Raw genomic sequence first — 13,763 nt, 5'->3', positions numbered from 1 at the left:
TCCATTTTTCTCATAAGTATTTTGAACCTATTGCATCATTTTTTGGCATTGCATTTGAATCATGTATGTATTTGAAAGAAGCCATTTTTATTATTTCTGAATAAGTCATGATTATTACATGTTCAGATACCTTCTAAAACCTTAGTTGAGCCTAGTGAATTGGAATGTATTCTTATGAGCAGTTTTCCTGGCTATTTGGTCTTCTTTCATGCTGTCGATAAAGGTAGAGTCAGATGACCACAGTGAATGAGTTAGTGCTGCCATAGCAAACTTACTGGTATACATGCCTATTGCCTTTTCATTCAGTCATTTGGGCCACTTCTGAAAACTGTTTCCTTGGGTTCTTGCCTTGTGATTGCCAGGTTATATATCGACCACTAAACAAAAATAAATGTGACTGCAGAATGAGTGATAGTTTTTATGAGCAGAAAACAGAAAACAGTGTCTAGCCAGTTTTGCCTGAGTCTGTTCAAATAACTGACTATCCCTCTTTTAATAAGTATAGGCCTGCAAATTTTCAGTTTGTGACATGACTGTGAGATCTATTTAAGTAGTCATGTCTCACCATTGACGAAAATGAAACCAGGTTTGTTGCTTTCCTTGAAGTAGTGCTGGGTGGAGATATCCTTCAGATTTGTTAATTTTACTGATTTTCATGCCAGAGGAAATCATGATATAGTAGCATGAAGCTCAGTGTTAGAGAGGGAAGCAACATAGGACTTAGGTTCCTCCCATTACTAAAGAAAGTGCAGCTGCACGTTTTTAATATGCACGGCGGGAGACTTCAGCAGCTCAATGATATATAGTGCATTAATGTTGAAAAGATAAACACATTTGGAGAGCAAAGGAAGGGCCTTGTGTTTTTATGTTAGCAGAATGCTTCCTAATGAATAAGAATGTGCTGCTGGCTTCACAGAGCCATATGGCAGCTTTTCTAATTTTAGTTTGTTGCAGATGCATAATTCTCTCATTTTACCTTCTAGAACCTTTGAAATACTACATAACTTTATCTGTAATATTTAATATGTTGTGTGCGGCCTGAAACTACTGTCATTGTTTCAGTAACTTTGCTCTGCATACATTTCATTGCTGCTGAATTTGCTAGTCGCCTCTCCTGAAACCATACAGTTCCTAAATGCAAGAAAAAATGGGGATTGTAGGTGTATTCCCAGTTGAATCTTATATGTTGTGGGGGGCATTAGACTTGTGTTTGATGTCAGTCCACTGAAAAATTGAAAAGTTTTTGGGTTAATGATTCTCATTTTGAATCAAGGGAACTTATTATAAAACCTGTACAAATGAATCGGGTTCATTTTAGTCAAAGATTCTAATGCTTTAAATAATGTAACTTCAATAAATGCAACTTCTCTTCATGCTTGACCAAACATAAAATGACTTAAACTTTTAATTGGCTTTCATGGCAAAGATACCTAAACACAAACTGCAATTTTTTTTCTGTGTATTTGGGTTTTTGGGGGGGGTGAGGGCGGTAAGAACATAGCAGTAGTTGTGGGGCTTGAACTCGGGGCCTGGACATTGTCTTTGAGTTCTTCAGCTCAAGGCTAACACCCTACCCCTTGAGCCATAGTGCCACTTCTGGTTTTCTAGTAGTTAACTGGAAATAAGAGTCTCATGAACTTTAGTGCCCCAGCTGGCTTTGAACTATGATCCTCAGATCTCAGCCTCCTGAATAGCTAGGATTACAGGCATGAGCCCCCACTTCCAGCAACTTCTGATTTTTTTTTTTAAGTATAGACTAATATCATACAAACTTACTATAGCCTTTTCCTGGTGATTTTTTTTTTCCAGTTTTGGGGCTTGAACTGAGTGCCTGAGCACTGTCCTTGGGCTTCCCTCAAAAGTGATTCTCTACTACTTGGGCCACAGCATCACTTCTGGCTTTTCTCTGTATGTGGTACCGAGGAATCAAACCTAGGCCTTTGTGCTTGCTAGGCAATCACTCTCCCACTAGGTCAAACTCCTGGCCTCTTAGGTGATTTTAAAGAAAGGAAAGAAAGTACTAATTTCTACCATAATAATGCATCACTTTCCATAATGGACAGACATTAAATGTCATATAGACTTCAAGTAATCACAGGTGGTTGCCACTGCTATGCTGGAATTCAAATGATAGCACCCTGTTCTGTTTAAGGATGGCACCCTATTCTGGTAGTATTTATGATTTTGGTATATCTGTGTAAAAACAAACATGCAAGCCTCCCTGCTACGAATCAAAACACAGTAAGTGATGCTTAAGAATATGTACAGAAGATGGGGCCGGGAGTTTGGCCTAGTGGTAGAGTGTTTGCCTAGCATGCATGAAGACCTGGGTTCGATTCCTTGGCACCACATACTCAGAAAACGCCAGAAGTGGAAGAGCACTTGCCCTGACTGAGCTCAAGCCCCAGGCTGGCAAAAAAGAAAAAAGAAATATGATAACACAGAGTTGAAGAAAACAAAAAGAATATGTAAAGGTCTTTTAAAATACCTTACCATTTATTAATATCTAAAAGTCAAATCTTGATTTATTGCTATTTTCATCAGAAAACTAGAATTTTACTGTCAAATGAATGCCAGTAATAAAAAGTAGTTTAGTGTCCGGGAGTTTGGTCTAGTGGTAGAGCGCTTGCTAGCATGCACAAAGATCCGGGTTTGATTCCTTGGTACCATAAACATAGAAAAAAGCCGGAAGTGGTACTGTGGCTTAAGTGGTAAAGTTCTAAACCTGAGAAAGCCCAAGGACAGTGCTCAGGACTTGAGTTCAGAGGCCCAGGCAGAACTAGCAAAAAAAAAAATACTGTCGCTTATATTGTTATATTGTAATATCAGTCCTGTTCCTAACAATAAAATGCTTCCCATTCCTTGTTCTGAGAAAAGTTACAAATAATAATTACTTATGAAAAACATATGGAATATAATATTAATGATTCTCCCTTACCCCCAGTGTGTGGCATGACTCATCTTATTACAGTCCCTGAAGACATGGGGTTTTGTTCTTTCTTTAGCACTGGAAATCTACTTAATTGGTATTGGATTTCTGGAGTTCAGACAAATGGAGAAAGGAACCAGGAGAGATTACTCTGGAAACAACCACCCAGAAAGAATAGTTAGGAAAAGATATTATAGGGCAGTCTAATAAGAAATCGGCATTATTTGTAAAACTACTATTAAAAAGATCATAGCTATTAAGATTTTTTAAATACCTTTGAGTGAAGAAGAAAATAATTGTTCACGTTTTCACTGTTACTGTCTTGGGTTATATTCTTTAAAAGGAATAAGTTTATCCAGGAAATGGAAACATGGGAGGTGTTTTTTGTTTTGGGATCTTTTTTTCTTTTTCAGGAAGCAAAACAGAGGGAGGAAAGGTGAACAAATGCAGTCATGCTGTTCAGTCCACACTATTTGGAAATTGAACCATGTAACTGTGGACTCTGATAGGAGGGAGAAACTGGGGGAAAAGCAACAGAAGGGTAACATTGTTCAAAAAAGAAATATACTCATTGCCTGACTTACAGAAAAGTAACTCCTCTGTACATCACCTTAACAAGAATGATAAAAATATATAAGTTTTGGCTGGGCACTGGAGACTCCTGTCTGTAATCCTAGCTACACAAGAGGCCGACTGAAATCTAAGGATCACGATTCAAAGCTAGCCTGGCAGGAAAGTCTGTGAGACTTTTATCTCCAATTAACTACCAGAAAACCAGAGTTGGGGTTGTTATTCCAAGTGGTAGTGCCCTAACCTTGAGCAAAAAATCTTAGGGACACACCCTGAATTCAAGCCCCAGGACCAACAACAACAAAGAATAAGTTTAATACTCAAAGTACAGCTGAAGGGCTAAGTGATTAATAAGCATTTGCTTCACATGTTCAAGGCCCTGAATTTGTCCCCTAAGACCACAAGAAAATTTCAATCCACCAGAGTTCTTCTCTAACATAGCTGATAGTATGTGAGGATACATGATAAAGTCAAGATATAGAGGAGATACGTTTTCTCAGGCACTGCAAACCAGTATCTTTCTCCAATTTTAAAAAATTCCATCTAAAATAATGAGATTTCATAAAGTCTGGAGCTACCTCTCTACTCTGGCGTTTACTAAAGGGTATTTTTGTAACCAAATTTATTTTTATGGTCAATGGATGCAAAATATAGAAAACCAAATATAGTTTGTGACCGCTGAGAAAACTGCCTAATTTAAAAATAACAAACTGTGTTTTAGTATAGTAATGCGGTACTTACAGGCATATAAATATATCTTAAGGATTTAAGCTTATTTTTAATCTCCTACATAAAAAACAACATACTCATCACTGAAATGCTCTGTCAAGATACCAACATATGTCCAAAGTCATCTTCTTTCTGCTACCTTTTCCCCCTCCTCCTCCTCCTCCTCCTCCTCCTCCTCCTCCTCCTCCACCACCACCACCACCACCACCACCACCTCCTCCTCATCCTCCACCTCCTCCTTTTCATCTTCAAGGCTCTACGGAACAGTGATGCAGTGATGGTACTTCTTAAAATACGTGCAGAATTAGTTTAATTTAGATTTCACTTGTATCATTGAGGCCATATTTCTGGGTGCTTTCTATCACTTCATATTGATTTTTTTAATATTGAAGAAAAAGCCAAAGCATAACTTCAGAATAGAAGAATAGATAACAAGTTACGTAGAAATTAATATATTCCAAACAAGATGTGTGAGAAGTGTGAATTCCTCATCTCTTTAGCTTTACTTGGTTAGATCACAAGTAATGAAAAGTCCTCATTCTCCTAATGTACTGAAATTTGCATTTGTGTATGCATTGCAGTGTTTTGTTCAAAGTTCTCTTGCAATCTTCAGACTCATTTGGAGTTTTCTTTCAAGTTCGGTGTCCCACTAATTTTCAAAATGATCAGATGAAAATGTTCAGTGTTTTTGTTTTTAAGTGATCCCTAGAGCTACAGCCCAGCTGAGCTTTTTTGCCAATATTTTAAGTGCTTAGACTAATGCCACACATTCATTGCCATGTGTCTTTTTGTTGCATCCTCATGCAAGATCCCACAACATAGGAAGAAAATGTTTTCAGCCATGGCCAGCTGTTTTTTTTTTTTTTTTTCTCTCTGCCTGGAACTCAAAATTAGCTTCTTACAGTTAAGACCTCATCATTCATTTAATTCTAATTGTGTCGTTCCTGTCTAAAGCTCCCGCTTTCTACCAGGGGCTTGTTGACCAACCTTGTAGTCCTGTGTAGGACAAATAAGACATAAGCCCCTCAAACTATGACACTTGTATTAGCTACTGCTCCTTTCCTTTTGAACATTTATCAGTTTAATAGTAATAAAGGCCTTATTTTATTGTTACAAATGATATTTCAGAGTAATCTTTTTATCCATGTTTCCCAGTAATGCCTCAAACACATTTTATCGTAACTAAAGTATCTCCTAAGTTAAAATATAAGCCCTTACTTAAATTATACTTGATTTAAAATTTGCTAAAAATACTGTGCTGGTTTGGTACTAATCCTGCATGTCTCAAAACCCTAATTTTTTTGCCTGAGCATGTTACTGTAATGCTAAGATTGCCCAAACATGAAGACTTACTATGGTTGAGGAAGCTACATGATTGAATTATTAGGGACAAAAAAGCAAAAAGAATGACTTATCATGATAGTTGGCTTTTGAGTCTTTTAGGGACTCAATTACTAGACATTTTGGGAGTCTGATCATCTTTCTAAAGCTCTAAATTCATCTACTGTTTTTGTGAAATTTAAAAACAGTAAGATAATTCAGTCAATGCCCTTGACTCAGTGTTTGATATACCAAAGGCAAGCAAGGAAACTGCAGCTTTAAAGGGGGCTTACTGTGAGCCAGACTTGTATCAAATGATAGGGCTTACCATCATGAGACTGGCAAAATTTGGTGGACCTACATAATTCCTTAATTCTTCTCTAGGTTCCAGAAATCAGTCTTAATAGATTTTCAAAATACTGTATGAAATCTTTTTTTTAAAAAAATCAAAATATGGAAGCAGTTGATTGTGTGTGTTTTAATATGTTGAATTGTTTTTTAGTTACAGTAGCTCCTTGTTATCTTGTTCCTTGTTATATGTGGTTCTCAGGAGATAGCCATTGAGGAAAGAGTGCTTAGGATTCATGGAGTTCAGTGCTGAACTTTAGCCCCATGATTCATTTTTCCTATAACACTGCCCCACTTCTGCCATGCCGTCTTTCAAACAATATGATTTGTTCTCTATAATTTGTTTAGACTGTGTTCACTTTCACCTTGGTTCTTGTGTAACGTTTGCTTTGGGGGAGGTAGATTTTCACAAAATTCAGGGCAAGGCAATCATGCCATGATTTAAATACAGTTGATGATACATAGAACTGACTGAGCACTATATCAGCCAAGCTTCAAAATGTGGCATGGGGGAATTTAAAAATTTTTTATATTGTCCTGGGGCTTGAACTCAGGGCCTATGCACTGTCCCTGAGCTTTTTGTCTCAATGCTGGTGCTCTACCACTGGAGCCATAGCTCCTCTTTCAGCTTTTTTTGGTAGTTAACCAGAGATAAGAGTCACATGGGCTTTTCTGTCCCAGTTGGCTTTGAATCATTATCCTCAGTTCTCAGCCTTCTCAGTAGCTAGAATTATAAGCATGGCTAAATTTTTTTCATTTTATTTTTTAATACTGTTTTAACTATACTTTGTCAAAACTAATAAATCTGTGAATACAGTAGCTTTATTGTAAAATGTTCACATGCAGTATAAACAGAATAATTTATTCACTTACAAATAATTGGCATGTTTTTGTGTTGCTTTCTACAAGGTTGGTGATAGATACGTTATTTTGTAAGCTTTTGTGATGCTCTTGAAATAACTAGTTTATACATATGTTGTTGATAAGTATGCATCTCTTTCTCCCATGAGAGAGACATCCTTGTGGGATGTCTCATGGCCCTTGCGTTTCAGTGTTGGAGCTTTATGATGCAGCTCTGTAGCAGATCAGAGCATAGCTACTGGTCTTGAGTATTATACTAGAAAGGCCCTCTTCCCTCTACTTTAAATCATTAAGCCTTTTGAACAAGCCAGGGAACATGTCTGCTTGGTCTCTTTAAATGTCAATGTGAGCAGAAATGGTATAGTAAGAGGCAAGGCTGACCTCCTAGAATATCATGTGGGAACATAGCTGGTTAGGACTCTATTTCTTCTTAGATGTGTGCAGATATATCCCTGCTAATGCTCTTAAACTGAGAGCAACAGACCAACCCTCCTTTTTCCTAGTTTAGGGAATCTCTTGAGTAAACTCTTAATTGTGCAATAGTATATAGTGGTTTTGTAATCTGGCAAAAAATGCCTGCCAGGGACTAGCACAAATTCTCTCAACTCATTTTCTCTTCAGCCAGAAAAGGGATCCAAGCCACAGGTTCAGGAGGTGAAAAGTTAATGCCTAGCTCTTGCTGCCAGCTGTCTCTCCTGGTTAGGAGCTGTGAGAGTGTACTCTCTTTTAACCACATCTAATCCCACTAGAGATTTTTTTAAATCTTTAAAATAAAAATATTTCTGTGTCACTCTATCCTTGAAATAGTACCATCATTTAATTTGTACTTATGTTTGTTGCAGAGAAAGCAGCAGCTGCCAACATAGATGAAGTGCAGAAGTCAGACGTGTCATCTACGGGGCAGGGTGTCATCGACAAGGATGCTCTGGGGCCTATGATGCTGGAGGTATCACTTCCTCACTTGTTTCTCTTATTCAAATTTTATTGATCTTCACATGGTTAGACTTAATTTCAGGTGAATTAGAGTAGAATGTACACCAGTACTAATATGTGCGTACGTATTATGTCTATGGCCTGGCTCTTCCAGTAATAAGTTTGAAATTAACAACGTAGAATTGGATGAACTAAATGAAAACAGAAAGTCACAACTTTAAATTACCACCTGAGCACTCATTATTTTGCTTTGTTGTGTGTGTGTGTGTGTGTGTGTGTGTGTGTGTGTGTGTGTGTGTGTACACGCATGCATCAGTACTGGGTCTTGAACTCTGGACCTGGGCTGTCCATTAGCTTTTTTGCTCAAGGCTACTAGCACTGTACCACTTGAGGCACAGCTCTACTTGTGGCTTTTTTTTTTTTTTTTTTTTTGGTTCCTAGTTGGGGAAAGAAATCTCACAAACATTCCTGCTTGGCTAACATAAAACCTTGATCCTCAGATCTCAACCTTCTCAGGAGATAGGTTTGCAGATGTAAACCACAGGTGCCTGGCTGTTATTCACTTTTTTTTTCATATATTTTTTATTGTAATTAATAGAAGGGTTACATGATATTTGCCAGATAGAAGGTACATTAATTTACATACATTGATACCCTTTCACATGTCTTGGTCCCCATTTCCCTCCCGCTGCTATTCACTTTTGAAAAACATTTTGCAAATCCTATTACATTCTATGATACATTTTAATTTGAAATATTTCCCAATCTTAAGTTTTATGTGTACCATGTACCTAAGATTAGAACTCAAGAACCAAAGAGAGGAATATTGTGCTTTTTATGTATGTTTTTTCAAATATGCTGGTTAATTTCAAAAAATAAACTTGAAATAAGAGAAGGAACATGTAAGATAAAACATAGTTGATGGCTGACCATAACTGCCTCGTATTAACTTTGAGAAGTATAGATCCTCAACTACTGTTGAGGATTTATTGCACCAGCTTTCCTATCTTACTAACTTGTACAAAATTCAAAATGCTTTACTGTACCTGTTTTAAAATTAAAATTCAAGATATGTGCTATAGTAAGACGAGAGGGAAAAAAATGTCAGTGAATATATAACAAGAAACCGCAGAACTCGAGACATAAATTATGTCAGTTCTCAGGGTAATTTACTCTGCTGATGATAGGCTGAGGCTGAGAACAGGTACTGCATCGCCAGAAGCTGCAGCATTGTCATTATGAATCAATTCGCTTGCTGCAGCAGCCACACATATATAAGAAATTAGGATTTTTTAACATCCAGTATTCTTCCAATTTTTTCAGTATGTTCATAGATGATTTTTATTTTTAGAAAATCTAATTCTATAAAAATCTACTGTATAATTGAGGGCAGAAGTTAGGGAAGAGACAGGAATGATTAAAGATCATCTAACCCAGTATTTGTACTTAGAAATAACAAAATTTGTTCCCTGGGGCTGGACCTGGTGGCCAAGAGGCTTTCAGTGACCCTTTGTTGAGCCTTGTTTATCTTCTCTTGAATCACTGGCTTGAAAACATTAAACCAGCATTTCCAGGGAAAAAACAGAAACACATTTAACCTGATTTCCCCTACTCATCCAGGCGGTGAAAGACCAGAGAATGCTACTTGCAATTGATTCTTTTTTTTGGGGGGGGGGGGTCGTGGGACTTGAACTCTGGGCCTGAGGGTTGTCCCTGAGCACTTCAGCTCAAGGCTACAGCCCTACCCCTTGAGCCACAGCACCACTTCTGTACTTGGTTCTTACAAGCAGATAATGAATACTGTAACCAGGTGGATGATTTGGAATTACATGACAGAAAGTGGATAATTTCCCTTGGAAAACTTTTGAATTACAAAGAAGAAATTGATTTGAAAATTATTGGAATCTAAATCGTTACAATTGGGAAACTTCCACATATTATGTTTATTATATGTATCTGGGAGATCAGGGGAATACAGGGGGAACTCGTAAAGAAGACTTGAGGTATCTAAAAAGAAACAATATAATTTTGGTCTACAACGCAAGCCATTTGTTCATTAATTGTATAAACTGGACCTGATTAAATAAAATGAAGCCAACATTTACTATTTCAAAATTATTTGAGAATTCAGTGCATGAGCCAAGTATATGTATAGGACATTAGTGCTAAATATATTAAAAAGTGCTTGAGTGAGTCTGGGGACTTACGGTTTGAGTTTACATTTTTACTCCTGTTTACATGTAATTATTTGAACAGGGAAAACCTGTTCCTGTGGAGCTGTTCCGAGGCCTAGCTGCACACTCATGCTTGCATCATAGCATAGTGGTTTCTAGGCAACAGAACCAAATGTCAGCTTTTTTTTCTTCAGGCCATATTGTAGTGAGCTTTTGAAAAAAAATAAAACAGTTTTATGAGATGAACCATTTCCATCTTTCAGTTTTGTTAGGCCACAAATCAGTGTTTTTCCCATGGTATAAAGCAATAGGAAGCAACATGCACTTTCAGAAATGAATGAGAAGTAATATAATTATGAAAACCCTTGTTGGATGTGCACTGAAACAGTAAGTTTAGAAATGATGCTAGCCACATAACTGACTACCTTCCTGTTCCCTACTACCACTGCACAAAATTGTATAGGCTTTTTGCCAACCTCCTGTGGAAGGTAAACTAATGGTAGTTTTTCTTTGCCCTGAGTTTGACTTATACTCTTGACTGAATGTGACAGTATTTAAGAAAAACATAAAATCTAAATTTTTAAGTAGAATGCATGATGCCAGTGTCTCATGCCTATTGACCAAGAGATGAGGATCATGATTCAAAGCCAGTCTTGACAGGAAAGCCGTAAGATTCTTATCTTCAAATAATCACCAGAAAGCCAGAAGTAGAGCTGTGGCTCAAATTATAGAGCACTAGCCTTGAGCAGAAAGGCTCAGGGATAGTACCTAGGCCCCAGTTCAAGCCCCAGGATCTCCAAATTGGTTACCTTATGGTCACTTCTAGACTGAGAGAGCATTCAGCTTTGTAATGAAAATGGAATTAAAGACTGAGTATATAAAAGATTACTCACCAAGTAGGAGTCTTGTAAAGTAATAATATATAGAAAAGGCAAACTAAACACTTTAGGCCCCATCCACATCTACTGTTTTATGTTAAAAATAGTCATAAGGGGCCAGGAGTTTGGCCTAGTGGTTAAAGTGGTTGCCTAGCATGCATGAAGACCCGGGTTCGATTCCTCGGTACCACATACATAGAAAAAAGCCGGAAGTGGTGCTCAGGCTCAAGTGGTAGAGTTCTAGCCTTGAGAAAGTCCAAGGACAGTGCTCAGGCCCTGAGCTCAAGCCCAGGACTGGCAAAAAAAAAAAAATAGTCATAAGGATGTATTGTGAAAAAAACAAACAAATTGACATGTGGCCCTGATTACCCTCGAACATTTTCTTGTCCTGATCATTTACCTGACCCATAGACAATAGCTCTATGGGTCAGAAGGGAAAAATGTAACTAGGAAAACCCAGTGAGCCATCAGACTTTTCATTGTCAGTGCAAACTCAGCGGAAAAAATGAACTAGGAGTAAACACTGAAAGTAAGCAACCTGCTACTTAATACCTGAAAGCATGATCTTTAGAGTCAGGTCCATGCAACTTCAACTCTACCACTGACTAGTTAAGCAATTATTTACCATTTTGACCCCAATTTCCTCTTCTGTATATTGGGGAACATAAAAACATTGCTTTGAGAGTTGAAAATACTAGAGTGACACAATTGTGTGTAAGGCATAATAAACACTCCAAATAGCTTCTATTATCATTAGTGTTGTTGTTGTTATTATTATTACTATTTTACTTCCTGAGTGAACTTCAATTCTTCATCTCTTTTCCTAATCTGGATTGAGATGACACAAAGAATGGGACTTTGAACCCATATAGCATGCTACTGATACTTTTGTGACTTGGGAACCCACCTCTTAATCTGGAAAATACTGAAAATGCTGAAATTCACATGAGTTTCTCATGTCAGATTCTAGATTGCCATATCACAGACCCTGCCCAAACATGCTCTGTATCTGCCAAACAGTAAAGAACTGATGTTACTCTGATACTCTGAGCTTTAAAAATATCAAAATTGTGTATGTGGGGGGGGGGCGTTTCTGGTCATTTTTGATGTTTGAGGAAAAAGTCTCATTGTCCCCTTACTACATGATGTGGAAAAACTATGAAACAAAGGACTGTGTATTAGGTTAGTAACATCAAAGTAGTGTTGGATCTTAGGGAGTAGTTCATTTTCATTTTTAAAATACAGAAAAATGCCTGTTCACTTTTATTTAATAGCAGTTATAACTTGATAAATTTGGTGTTTTTTACTTAATCTAAAATAAATCCAAAACTGGTAAAGGGGCATATATGAATTATTTCCCTTGAAGAGATCCTTCTCTTCTAAGTGCCAGAGATTGTAGATAGAAATCCCCTTTTTGAATACTTGTTTGTTAAATATGACATTTGAAATATGATGTAAAAATCAATGTTAACAAATTTTTAATTAAAAAATAAGATCACCTAGTGGAAAGGTGAAAGACACTACAGTAAAGAATGTATATTTCAATCCAAAAATAACTAGCTTTGAGACTATGAGCAACTACCACATTCCTTCAAACTCAATCTTATTTTTATTATTGTATCATAAACTGTCAGATTAAAAGGAATATTATGCATTATGATATATATACATAAAATCTGGAAACATGTAGCAAACATGAATAAACTGTTACCTCTCCTAAATTTTAGTGCCATCATTCTCCTGAGCTGTATTTTGAAATACTTAGTTTTAGTCCAGACATATATTATTAAAGTCATAAAAAAGAAAAGAAAATGAAAGGATAAGTGTAGTTGGGAGATATGTGGAATAGAATTATAAAAGGGTTGATTCCTTGGTTATCTCATATTGTTATAGTATCTTACCTTGTTATCTGGAGAAGAGGAGAAAACAAGATGAAAGGAGGAGGTGGGGGGAAAATGGGGACAAAAACATGAGAAGGGGTATCAATGTTTATGAAGTAATGCATCAACTATCTGGAGAATATAATGTAACCCTTCTATTAATTACAATAAGAAAGTTTTTTTAAAATATGTCATATATAACCATTTGTCTTTTTCTTTAGGCCCTTGATGGGTTCTTCTTTGTGGTGAATCTGGAAGGCAATGTGGTGTTTGTTTCAGAGAATGTGACACAATATTTAAGGTATAACCAAGAAGAGCTGATGAACAAAAGCGTATACAGCATCCTGCACGTTGGGGACCACACTGAATTTGTCAAAAACCTGCTGCCAAAGTCTATAGGTGAATGACATTCTGCTATCTGCTGGGCCTCTGTTCTCCCCACCCCCATGCTGTTTATATGTATTGTTTTGGTTAGAATGGGTAAAATAGATCTGTATTTGGTTAGTTGGGAATTAGAGGAATGGGATACGATCTATAGGTACTTAAGTATTTGAGATTAGAAATCATGGAAAGAAGGATGTCTTTGGATACCGATCTTGTATTAAATGATCCTTTTGATCCTATATTTAAAATACATGAAAATTATTCATATGACAAGTACTCATGACAATTATTTTCAGAGGTTTTGTTTATTTGTTTTGTGTTTTGTTTTTTAAATAAGGTAATAGGGCAGAAGGAATGGCTAAAATGGCCCTGAGTTCAAACCCCAGTACCACCAAAAACAAGAGAGAAAGAGAGAAAGAAGGTAACAAACAAACTGTCTCACCTCACCCTACCCAATATTAGCCACCTTGAATTTGTCCACCTGAAAAGTGGTCAGGAGTAGTTAAATTTTGCTCGTTTTGGGTCCTACTGGTAAAAACGAGTATGATTTGTAAATACAAAACTCTGCAAATACCCAGGACAAGTGGCACAGAGAGAAGCTCCAGCCCTACTGCCCCAATGGGCTCTTTCCGTCTCAAATTCTGCCTCCATAGCCCGCTCACCCTGGGCCAGTGCCCCTGGCTTCTTCAGCTTGTTTTGGAGATACTGCCCAGAAGTGTGTGTGATGATTAAGGGCCACCTTCTGAAGTGAGGTTCA

The 13,763-nt window shown here is 37.2% G+C and overlaps 1 protein-coding gene across 7 annotated transcripts in view; it reads left to right on the top strand.

Moving 5' to 3' along the window:
• Ncoa2 (nuclear receptor coactivator 2) overlaps nucleotides 1-13,763 on the top strand; it is a 255,666-nt gene that overhangs the window by 189,618 nt on the left and 52,285 nt on the right. For 6 of the 7 annotated variants that reach the window (XM_090338929.1, XM_090338932.1, XM_090338930.1 and 3 more), the window contains 3 exons: nucleotides 7,600-7,703; nucleotides 12,844-13,021; nucleotides 13,344-13,427. In XM_090338929.1, the coding sequence (XP_090195055.1) occupies nucleotides 7,600-7,703; nucleotides 12,844-13,021; nucleotides 13,344-13,427 (366 nt within the window). The remainder of the gene's footprint in view (nucleotides 1-7,599; nucleotides 7,704-12,843; nucleotides 13,022-13,343; nucleotides 13,428-13,763) is intronic. The other variant, XM_090338934.1, reaches the window with a different exon arrangement.

This window comes from Megascapheus bottae, chromosome 9 (assembly GCF_031878675.1).
Source record: "Megascapheus bottae isolate mThoBot1 chromosome 9, mThoBot2.hap1, whole genome shotgun sequence".
NCBI lineage: Eukaryota > Metazoa > Chordata > Mammalia > Rodentia > Geomyidae > Megascapheus > Megascapheus bottae.
Note: the sequence above shows the minus strand (reverse complement) of the source record. Positions and strands in the feature narration are given on the sequence as shown.